Source organism: Thalassophryne amazonica, chromosome 11 (assembly GCF_902500255.1).
Source record: "Thalassophryne amazonica chromosome 11, fThaAma1.1, whole genome shotgun sequence".
Lineage (NCBI taxonomy): Eukaryota > Metazoa > Chordata > Actinopteri > Batrachoidiformes > Batrachoididae > Thalassophryne > Thalassophryne amazonica.
The window spans coordinates 51072417-51084577 of record NC_047113.1 but is presented as its reverse complement, the minus strand read 5'-3'; the positions used below and the strand labels follow the sequence as shown (position 1 = coordinate 51084577).

The following is a 12161-nucleotide window of genomic DNA, read 5'->3' as shown; positions in this document are numbered from 1 at the left end:
TGGGAGGAAACTGGAGCACCCGGAGGAAACTCACGCAAAGACGGGGAGAACATGCAAACTCCACACAGAAAGGCCACGGGAATTGAACCCACCCCCTTCTCGCTGTGAGGTAACAGTGCTAACCACTAAGCTACCGTGCTGTCCTCCTCCAATATTTACTTAAATATAATAATATTAAAAAGGGGGAACAAGAAAAAGTAAAACGTGTAGAAATGTATATGGAGACATAAGTACATATATTTGCAGAAAAGAAAAAAACGGCGGTCGTTATAATCACCACACCTGCAGCTGCCAGCGTTACACATCTTGCTGTTTCTTCTTCTTCTGCTTATATTTCTAACACAGTATTCAGTAATTCATAGTATTCAGTATTCAGGTTTAAATCGTGCCTGCCCAATGAGCAAACACATTTAGCAACAGCGGTAAGGGGAAAAACTCCCTTGGAGCATTTTTGAATGTAGGAAGAAACCTCAAGCAGACCAGACACAGTGGGGTGACCATTTGCTTTGGTCATACTAACAAAAACAAAGCGACAAAACAAAATCACAACAAAGTATTGTCAAACAGTCAGAGACAGAAATGTTGCAGCTAAGCAACCATATACATATAGAATCCAGTGCTCACAACGATTGATGGTGTCACAGACCGAACGGTCCCCTCTAAAAATTGGTCCGCCCTGCCTTCACTGTGCATGCATCATTTGGGACCACAGCAGCTTGTCTCAGAGTGACTCTCTACACCCAAAGCAGTCAAATGGATTAATGGGATTATTAACCATCAGATGACAAGTTAAAACCTCTTAAATCATTCTAAAGTCTGTTTTAAGCAGAAAACGAGGCGATAATTGGTAAGTAGTTACTTGCGCTCTGAAATGACATAGGTGCTGCAGCACCTGCTGTGCGCTCTGATATGTCCGCCTTTACGTGGAAATCGTTGTAGAAAAGCTTCAGATATTGTTGAGATAGATGACGACTGGAGTGCAATTTTAAGCAGAAACGAGGTGGTAATCGGCGAAATGCTGGTGACGCTCAGAAATGATGCTGCCGAGCGCCGAAATGACGCACGTGCAGTGAAAGCAGGGCGGGCCAATTTTTAGGGGGGACCGTTCGGTCTGCCACCCCGGCTCAAAAGACATCCATATGACGAAACGCAAAGTTGTAGTAAATGGAGTTGCAATTGAAGAGTCATTGTGTGTAACTGATGCAGATCAGTCATTGAAGGGAACATTCCCCAGTTTTGATCCACATGTTGCTTCTTTAATTCCTAAGCACGCTCCCAGTTTTCTGCACTTTCCATGTATATCTCATATGTTCCATTCCTGGAAGGATCTTGATTGATTGTGTGGATAGACGGATGGGTCTATGGATCTCCAAAATGTGCCAGCAATGCACAGTGCAGGATACCTGGCCTGGCCGTGGTGGCTCCCTTTTGCCAGTGGTCTACGGCTTCATCAGCAGCTTCTCCTCAGACACAGAACTAAGCAGAAATCAGTCAGCCAGTAGGAACAGTTCATTGTAACACCATCATACAACAGTGAACTAATAAACAAAATGCTAACCTGTTCACTGGCAATGGAGTGCAATACTTCACTAACATTCCTCCAGAATTTGGTGATCATGAAACTGAGTTTTTCCACTAATAATCAAACTAACTGAAGTTAGAGTGAATAGTACTAATTCAATACAACTAAGTCTGTTAAATATAAGACAGAGGGAACAGATGAGTCTTTAATCTGGATTTAAATAATGACACTGAATCAGAATGTTTTATCTCAGTGGGGCAGGCGAGTCCACAGATAAGGTGCACGATAAGAAAAAGCTCTGTGACCTAGTTATCCTGCATCCTGAGAATGCAGAGCGCAGGCCGGTACATAGGGTTAACTAGATCTGCCACATAGACAAGTGCTAGTCCAAGCAGGATTTTGAATGTTAATAACAAAACCTTAAAATATGTGCCGCTATTTTTTTAATGGTGTTTGTTTTTAGTATGAGCACTTTTCACATTAATTGCTGCATTAACTAAATCTATATCAAACATAGTTCCAGTGGCATGCGACTCTTGCTCAGTCTTACACTCTTTTCTGTCTCATGTTCTTCTAAGTCTATAACTCTGTCTTCTTCACGCTCTAATTTATCCATCAGTTGGAGGCACTGTGTTTGGTGTGTGTCAGAGCAGCTGTTCTCTGCCATTGAATCCTATGAATAGGAGTCTTAACTATGTATGCTTTCTCTTCTCTGCATTAATACAGGTGCATTACTGTGACACTGTGGTGGGTTGCTTTGACTGCGTTCTTTCTCCTTTTGCCACCAAACATGCTAGCCTTTGCAGAGCTGCAAGGCGTTAAGCAGGTGGTGTACATCTCATAGAGAACACTTACACTTGCATGCATTCTTTATGGTAGTGAGTTTGTGGACGAAATGAGTAGATTCTTCTGTGACGCAGTAATGCTTCTAAGTCATGGTTCTGCACGTCCCCACTTGCTGCCAGTTAAGGCTGCATCATTGCATCTCTGGTGCTGCCTCTTTAAGAGCACCTCACTGCCGACGGTCCATATATGGAGCTCTATCCGGTCAGGTGACGAAGGAGTAGTCACTTAGCTTCCAAGAGAAATGCCTGAAAAGCTCAGTACATGGTCTGTGTGTCGGTTGGGGGTTGTAATGCGTATTACCATAGCGTGTGTGTGTACGCAGTGAGTGTTTCTAGGTGGGTTTATGTAACGGGGACCGTGCAAGCAGATGATGGGCTGTCTGTGTTTGTCATTGTGAGGAAGGATGCAGAGAAGCAGTTTTGTTCAAAAGAACGTGATGATTTCCTTGTTTATACCATAAATCACAGGTCCATCTTGTTCAGTTGTCAGCGCGAGGTCAGAGGTTAACGCTTTCATCTCACAAGATGAATTTACAAGTAGGCATAGTGTTTCACACACAGCAGTTAAACTAGCAGTTAATAACACTTTTAATTGTGGACTGAATTCCCAGTTAATTTTTCTATTAATCAAGAGATAATTTATTAAAATGTTTTAGGTGACATCTACAAATGCCCTGTTTTATCAAGCAGCCAGTCGAAAACCCAAAGATATTCAGTTTACAGTGGTGTGAAAAGAAGAGGGCCAAATCTTTATAGTGGAAAAGCTGTAATCTGTATATTCTTGGCTTTTTGCTGCATGATTTCTCTTTCTTCCACCTGACTTTTTTCCAGGTCTGACAGAAATCCATGCGCAAGACTATTTGTACATGTATTTGAAATAAATATATATCTTATTTGATGTAATACTACTAAGAGTATAGCATGGAATGCTTTTTGTTTTGTGTCAAAAACACAAGTTTTCCATTTGAAAATAATTTTAATTATAGTAAGACGTATACATATTGCAGTTATGTGGGTTTGTGTGTGTTTAAAATGCAGTTATACTCTGCTGTGCATTGTTGATGTACAGTAATTGTTTTAATTATAAGTACTTGTGGTAGAAAATAAAAGTAATATTTATACAACCCCTGGCAAAAATTATGGAATCACCGGCCTCGGAGGATGTTCATTCAGTTGTTTAATTTTGTAGAAAAAAAAGCAGATCACAGACATGACACAAAACTAAAGTCATTTCAAATGGCAACTTTCTGGCTTTAAGAAACACTATAAGAAATCAGGAAAAAAAAATTGTGGCAGTCAGTAACGGTTACTTTTTTAGACCAAGCAGAGGGAAAAAAATATGGAATCACTCAATTCTGAGGAAAAAATTATGGAATCATGAAAAACAAAAGAACGCTCCAACACATCACTAGTATTTTGTTGCACCACCTCTGATTTTTATAACAGCTTGCAGTCTCTGAGGCATGGACTTAATGAGTGACAAACAGTACTCTTCATCAATCTGGCTCCAACTTTCTCTGATTGCTGTTGCCAGATCAGCTTTGCAGGTTGGAGCCTTGTCATGGACCATTTTCTTCAACTTCCACCAAAGATTTTCAATTGGATTAAGATCCGGATTATTTGCAAGCCATGACATTGACCCTATATGTCTTTTTGCAAGGAATGTTTTCACAGTTTTTGCTCTATGGCAAGATGCATTATCATCTTGAAAAATGATTTCATCATCCCCAAACATCCTTTCAATTGATGGGATAAGAAAAGTGTCCAAAATATCAACGTAAACTTGTGCATTTATTGATGATGTAATGACAGCCATCTGCCCAGTGCCTTTACTTGACATGCAGCCCCATATCATCAATGACTGTGGAAATTTACATGTTCTCTTCAGGCAGTCATCTTTATAAATCTCATTGGAGCGGCACCAAACAAAAGCTCCAGCATCATCACCTTGCCCAATGCAGATTCGAGATTCATCACTGAATATGACTTTCATCCAGTCATCCACAGTCCACGATTGCTTTTCCTTAGGCCATTGTAACCTTGTTTTTTCTGTTTAGGTGTTAATGATGGCTTTCGTTTAGCTTTTTTGTATGTAAATCCCATTTCCTTTAGACGGTTTCTTACAGTTCGGTCACAGACATTGACTCCAGTTTCCTCCCATTCGTTCCTCATTTGTTTTGTTGTGCATTTTCGATTTTTGAGACATATTGCTTTAAGTTTTCTGTCTTGACGCTTTGATGTCTTCCTTGGTCTACCAGTATGTTTGCCTTTAACAACCTTCCCATGTTGTTTGTATTTGGTCCAGAGTTTAGACAGCTGACTGTGAACAACCAACATCTTTTGCAACAATGCGTGATGATTTACCCTCTTTTAAGAGTTTGATAATCCTCTCCTTTGTTTCAATTAACATCTCTCGTGTTGGAGCCATGATTCATGTCAGTCCACTTGGTGCAACAGCTCTCCAAGGTGTGATCACTCCTTTTTAGATGCAGACTAACGAGCAGATCTGATTTGATGCAGGTGTTAGTTTTGGGGATGAAAATTTAGAGGGTGATTCCATAATTTATTCCTCAGAATTGAGTGATTCCATATTTTTTTCCCTCTGCTTGGTCTAAAAAAGTAGCCGTTACTGACTGCCACAATTATTTTTCCTGATTTCTTATAGTGTTTCTTAAAGCCAGAAAGTTGCCATTTGAAATGACTTTAGTTTTGTGTCATGTCTGTGATCTGCTTTTTTTCTACCAAATTAAACAACTGAATGAACATCCTCCGAGGCCGGTGATTCCATAATTTTTTGCCAGGGGTTGTAATAATCATGGGGTTGGTTGGTTGGTTGGTTGATTGATTTTTGATGGTTTAACATTTGTGTCTTATTTGTAGAGCGGGTAGCTCACTGGGATAAGAAGTTGGGCTGCCAGTATGTAGACCTGGATTTGATTCCAGGCCACACTACCTGTCTGAGTCCTTGGACACTTCATTTGCATTGTCTCAGTCCACCCAGCTGTAAACGGGTACCGGCCTTGGCTGGGAAAGTAAGATGTGGCTTAACGTCGAGGGGAAGTTGTAGTTGTAATCTGAGGTCGAGCACCAGTGAGCCTCAGGGCCTGTATGGAAGCTCAAGATCTGACCTTCCACAAATGGATAGTGAAGCTTGAACATCGGTGGACCAAGTGCATTGAAGTTAAGGGAGACTACATTGGAAAATAATGCAAGAACAATCTTTCTCCTGTGACATTTTCTGGATGAGGCCGAGAACTTGCCAAAGTACCCTCGTGTTACTACTTCTTAATATTTGTATAAATACTTCAGAAATATAGCCCCAATTCCAATGAAGTTGGGACGTTGTATAAAATGTAAATAAAAACAGAATACAATGATTTGCAAATCCTCTTCAACCTATATTCAATTGAATACACCACAAAGACAAGATATTTAATGTTCAAACTAATAAACTTTTATTGTTTTTGTGCAAATATTTGCTAATTTTGAAATGGATGCCTGCAGCACGTTTAAAAAAAAGCTGGGACAGTGGAATGTTTACCACTGTGTTACATCACCTTTCCTTCTAACAACACTCAATAAGCGTTTGGGAACTGAGGACACTAATTGTTGAAATTTTATATGTGGAATTCTTTCTCATTCTTGCTTGATGTACGACTTCAGTTGTTCAACAGTCCAGGGTCTCCGTTGTCGTATTTTGCACTTCATAATGTGCCCCACATTTTCAATGGGTGAATGGTCTGGACTGCAGGCAGGCCATTCTAGTACCCGCACTCTTTTACTACGAAGCCACGCTATTATAACACGTGCAGAATGTGGCTTGGCATTGTCTCGCTGAAATAAGCAGGGACGTCCCTGAAAAAGACATTGCTTGGATGGCAGCATGTGTTGCTCCAAAACCTGGATGTACCTTTCAGCATTGATGGTGCCATCATAGATGTGTAAATTGCCCATGCCATGGGCACTAACACACCCCCATACCATCACAGATGCTGGCTTTTGAACTTTGCACTGGTAACAATCTAGATGGTCTTTTTCCTCTTTTATCCAGAGGACAGGACGTCCATGATTTACAAAAAGAATTTGAAATGTGGACTCGTCAGACCACAACACATTTTCCACTTTGCATCTGTCCATTTCAAATGAGCTCAGGACCAGAGAAGGCAGCGTTTCTGGATGTTGTTGATGTATGGCTTTCGCTTTGCATGGTAGAGTTTTAACTTGCAGTTGTAGATGTAGTGATGAACTCTGTTAACCGACAGTGGTTTTCTGAAGTGTTCCTGAGCCCACGCGGTAAGATCCTTTACACAATGATGTCAGTTTTTATTGCAGTGCCACCTGAGGGATCGAAGGTCACGGGCATTCAGTGATGGTTTTCGGCCTTGCCGCTTACATGTAGAAAGTTCTGCAGATTCTCTGAATTTTCTGATTATATTATGGACTGTAGATGATGGAATCCCTAAATTCCTTGCAACTGAATGTTGAGAAACATTGTTCTTAAACTGTTGGACTATTTTTTCATGCAGTTGTTCACAAAAAGGTGATCCTCACCCCATCTTTGCATATGAACGGCTGAGACTTTTGGGGATGCTCCTTTTATACCCATTCATGAGTGTCCTCAGTTCCCAAATGCTTGTTGAGTGTTGTTAGAAGGAAAGGTGATGTAACACAGTAGTAAACATACCACTGTCCCAGCTTTTCTGAAACGTGTTGCAGGCATCCATTTCAAAATGAGCAAATATTTGCATGAGCAAATATTGAAATGATCAATAAAGTTTATCAGTTTGAACATTAAATATCTTGTCTTTGTGGTGTATTCAATTCAATATAGGTTGAAGAGGATTTGCAAATCATTGTATTCTGTTTTTATTTACATTTTACACAACGTCCCAACTTCATTGGAACTGGGGTTGTATTACAAACAAAGATGATATTTCTACAATCCACAGCCTTAAAACTGGTTTTGGATTCAATTCATTTTATTTATATAGTGCCAAATCACAACACAAGTCACCCCAAGGTGTGTCACCAGAGTAAGGTCTAACCTTTCCCAATACACAGTGACTAAAACACTGCTTTTTCACAATAATGCTGAATTTATGTAGACATTTATTTTGTGCTCTGAGTGGAAATTTCAACATTTTAAAGACAGTAATGGCAGTTTTTGTGCCGTATTGACGTATGTAACATACTGTATAGCAGATGACACATTGCAAGTGTCCTGTAATTATTTTAGTTCAAAAAGTAAAAGTTAAGTATGAAAATTAGTCCTCAAAGCATCAAACTATTCATAATCCTATAATTATTTTCTTGCCGTCCTTATCTGATTTGAACAGAGCCAACAAATTGATCATTTTCAAGAAAATCCTGCCAGTATTTTTTGTAAACCCTCCTTGCATATTGTGTATGTAATATTTAAAAAGCAAAGATTTTACCACCACAATGAACTAGGTATATTTGCATAGCACATATGGCATGCAGCCACACAGATCTTATGTGATTGTTATTTTGTGTCTCACACGGTTCTGTCTTATTTTTGACTGCAAACCACTTAACTGTAAATGTGAGTCAGTTAATAAGAGGACCCACGCAGGTCATGGAAGGATGGCCGTCACATGTGCTCAGTCATGTGTGCTGTGATCGATATGCTCATGTTGTCCTTTCTTAAAGCCTCGCCTTCTGACTCTGATTGGCTTCAGCAAGGATTGTAGCTTGCATCCCACAATGGATTTTGCAGCAGATGTGTCTGTTTGAAAACGCCATAGTTTTCCCTCTTTCATGTCCCCTCCCTGGCAAATGTTTGCAGGTTAGAGTGAAAGAATGTGATTATAATAAAGTGAATTACTGTTGCGTGTATTTAAGTGTGGCTGATCCTGCTGCGCGCGCCTCCCAGTAGAGCTGCAACACACTGCAGTGTGTGCTCGCCCTAAAATCAATTAAGAGATTGCACACACTCACGGTGTTATGCATGTCACATAACGTTACACGCTTACCTGACATGTTCACGTGAAACACACTACAGCGTTGGATGCTGCGTGCAGGCTGTACTCTCTCCCTTCATGTAGACACACCCAGTTCCGTTCCCCATCACATTTCATTAATAATGCATATATGCAGGTCTTTAATGGCTACAATGTAGCCGTCACAGTCTCAAATAAACCTTTACATTTTGACTTTCATCCAGGTGTGTTCAATTCACAAATTCATAAGCAAGCAAAGATGATCCTACACGATGCATTTTTATTAAAATAACACGAAAGCTATACAGTCTCTACTTCTCTCCCCCAACCCCCCACCCCAGTGCATTCTCATTCTCTCCACCCACTCGAAAGCCGGTTTTGTGCATGTGTTGATGTCATCATCTTGAACATAGATTCTTTCCCTTATGGTTGTTTAAATGTGAGCTAAAGAGTACAACATTCTCTTACAGTACGTATTTTTTTTCCTGCACATGAGCACGGCGTGAGTGCAACAAATCATTGAAAGATGCTGGTTGTTTTTTGTTTTGTTTGTTTTCTTTCATTCCTGTATTAATGCCATCAAAGGAAGACAATGATGTGAAGTAATATAGTGTCATGCAAAGGCATCCCGTCTGTTGAGAGACAGGACTCGAGATGCATTGCTCCATTGTTGGATTATTTACACGTACGCTGTGACACGGAGCCTGAGGTTGCCACTCACTAGCGTAGGAAAGCTGGATGTAGCTGAGCAAGAGGTGATGCTTTAGGTGACCGATTATCTGTAAGATGGACTGGAGTGCACACTAGGAATTTAGGTTTAGCTTGGTTTTGTTGAAGAAAAACAGACAGTTGATGTCCTGTTTTGGCTCGTGTCAGGATGCAGACAGGCAACGTCAGCATGTGTGCTTCTTGTTCTGCAATAATTGATGTCGGACAAATGCAGCGCTTTTATATTGCTTTGATTCGGGGAGCAGTAGCTTTTCTCCCGACGCAGGGGAAGCGGTGAGGGTTGGGTGCGACGGCACCTTTAAGAGCAGCTAGTGAATCGCTCAGTCCGGTTGGTGCTGCTGCTGCTGCTGATGGCAGTGCTGCCAGTTGATTGGCTGTGGCTGTCAGGGCTGAGATGCTAGAGGGATGCTGCTACATCTCTCTCTCTCTCTCTCTCTCTCTCTCTCTCTCTCTCTCTCTCTCTCTCTCTCTCTCTCTCTCTCTCTCTTCCCCTTGCTTGCTCTCCTCCCTTTGAATAATCCACATCTAGGGCAAGCTGGTTGAGAGGCAATCGAGTGCTCAGCTCCTCTCTGCAGGCTGAAAAAAGAGAGAGGGAGAGAAAGACAACGAATTTCAGCGCAGGAGGAAAAATGCAACATTTGGACAGACCAGGAAGACGACAAGAATTAACCAAGAGGAACATTTTCTTCTGAGGATACCATTTATTTATACATATTGTTTATATATCTATATATATTTGTACACACGCATATATTTATATATATATATATATCTATACATTTATCCTTGTACATATCTGTATTTGTGCTTGTCTGTTTATATCAATATTTTTATATGTATTCGTGTGTGTAAATATATATATAAGCAAAAGAATATCTATCAATTTATATGCGTATCACTGTGAAACGAGAAGCAAGAGGAAATTTTTACCATCAGGGCTGGTCTCTGATTGCGTGCTCATATACATATTTTGAATATTTTCTTTTGCTCTTCTACTTCGAGAGGACGTGCCCATTTTGTATTTTTGCTTTCCTCTTTCTGCTTCACGCTCCTCTCATATATTATATATTTTTTGTATCATCCGAAAGGAGTAAAGCGGAGACTGGCAGGATTTGCTGGAAGGGGAAAAGCTGTAGAAATTCCTGTAATTAGTGTTATTTCCATCTGCATTAGTGCTCTGTGAACTGATCACAGCGTGCTCCGTGTGATCCGAGGAGGCAGCAGTGACAGAGTGCCACGCCGCTCAGCCCAGCGTCAGCGCAGCCAGCATGCACAAACATCACCACTGCTGCAAGTGCCCAGAATGTTATGAAGTGACCCGTATGGCTGCCCTGCGAAGGATGGATGCCCCATCTTATGGAGGAGACTGGCAGGCCGAGCCCTATGGATACCCTCCTGGGTATGGGGGAGGCCAAACCTTACCCCCTCCTGTCTCAGGAGGAGGTGGAAACATGGGAGGAGGAGGGGGTACTTTAGGTAGAAGTAAGGGCAAGATATCTGGTGGGGGCCCTGGAGGACCTAACCCAAAGGGCCAATCCAAGAGTGGCCCCAAAGTAAACGGCAACAATTCCAGCGGTCAAGGAGGATGGTGGCCGGAGTGCACCTGCACCAACCGGGAGTGGTACGACCAGGTAACCCGCCTTCCTCACTCATGTAGGTAACTGAGGCCTGTGGGGCCTGACGAGGGGCCAGCGTCTGATGTTCACTAGGTGTAGTAGAGCGGTGATGGTCATGGATGAGCTGCTTTTTTTTGGAATGTAATGTTTAATTGTGATCTCAACAGCACACAGATTTGGATCGCCAGTTGTTTGTTCATTGATGGGAAATGGTAGAAGTAAGGTAAACCCACCATGATCGATCAACGTTCGTTCCATCTGCGTGCATCTTCATGCTTTCGTTTGATATTACTTTGAAGAAAAGGGAAAACTGATGAAATTATAACTTACATTCCCCTATATAGCCTCACATTAAAAAAGGTATATAATAAAAAAAAACACAGTTTAATGAATTCATTTCCAGAAAAACACAGTGTGACTGAAACCGCCTCTCTACATGCGCTCCATTTTACATCCATTATCTCCATTTATTTACACGTCTTTATAAATTACTGTTGATAAAAGGTCAGAACAGTCCCGACGCATTCTTTAATTAAGCAAAGGTGCATGTATGTGTGCATGTGTGAGAGCTGGATCGGCAGGTGGTGAGGGGGAAGGGCGGCGGTGGCGAGGATAAAATTGAAGGAATGGTTCTCGCTCTGCTCGACTGTGTGGCTATGTCTTGTCATATTCGCCGCAAGTCAGGCTGCAGCATTGGTTTGCAGCTTCTTTCAAATTGTGCTCGGCTGCATTTTGAGCAACATGCACGGGGCAACAGGAGATAGAAGAGAAAGGAGCACAGGGATAAAATGGAGGCTGAAATTTTAGTGGCAGTGCGGAAAAGAGCCCCCTGAGCCGAGACCGCATATAAGCCGCAAACCTCATCACGTCTGCTATGGGCAGAGAGAGAAAGGGTTCAGCTGTGAACACGCCTTCTTTTGACTCGTGTTGGTTTGGCAAAAATTAGAAGGCTTTCATTGTCGGCTGCATCAAGCCAATCAGGCTTATGTCACTTCTTGAATGTTGAAAGGCTCACAGCAGATGTGGTTATGTAAGCATTTATTGTCAGGTTTCATTCTCCCAACAGGATTACTACCTAACCGTTCGACTGGCTATTTTCAGTGTGTCAAAGTTGACCAGTATTAATCTTAAAACGGCACCAGAAATTAGATTTTTGCTTTGATTTATTAGTGCTGTCATGTTGGTTGAAACAGCCCTGAGAAAATCTGTCCTTTCGAAGGATTCTGATCTCGGTTTTGCACCTCTGCTGTGTACTGTGTAAATATGCATCACAGAGGCACTCAAAAGCTACAGAGGGAGTAGACACCCCCGGCGTTTCACGGCTTTGCATTCACCATAAGGATCGGAATAAAAAAAATCTTGAGTTACCACAAATGAATCAGCAGCTGCTTGGCAGGGGGGAGGGGGGGGCAGCTGTCGGTGTGGCGAAAATGCTAAGGTTGAAAAAGGGGAGAAATAAGCCAATAAACTCAGGCGGGCCTGGGGAGGG

At 41.6% G+C, this 12161-nt stretch overlaps 1 protein-coding gene across 5 annotated transcripts in view; it reads left to right on the top strand.

The window, feature by feature from the left end:
- The window catches only part of dlg3 (discs, large homolog 3 (Drosophila)), a 297837-nt gene that overhangs the window by 77576 nt on the left and 208100 nt on the right, over positions 1-12161 (top strand). For 2 of the 5 annotated variants that reach the window (XM_034181623.1, XM_034181622.1), the window contains exon 1: positions 9562-10687. The exons of 1 other annotated variant lie outside the window; for it this stretch is intronic. In XM_034181623.1, the coding sequence (XP_034037514.1) occupies positions 10325-10687 (363 nt within the window). In that variant the 5' untranslated portion in view covers positions 9562-10324. Of the gene's footprint in view, positions 1-9561; positions 10688-12161 lie in introns of those variants that run through there. 2 more of the 5 variants (XM_034181625.1, XM_034181626.1) reach the window with 2 other exon arrangements.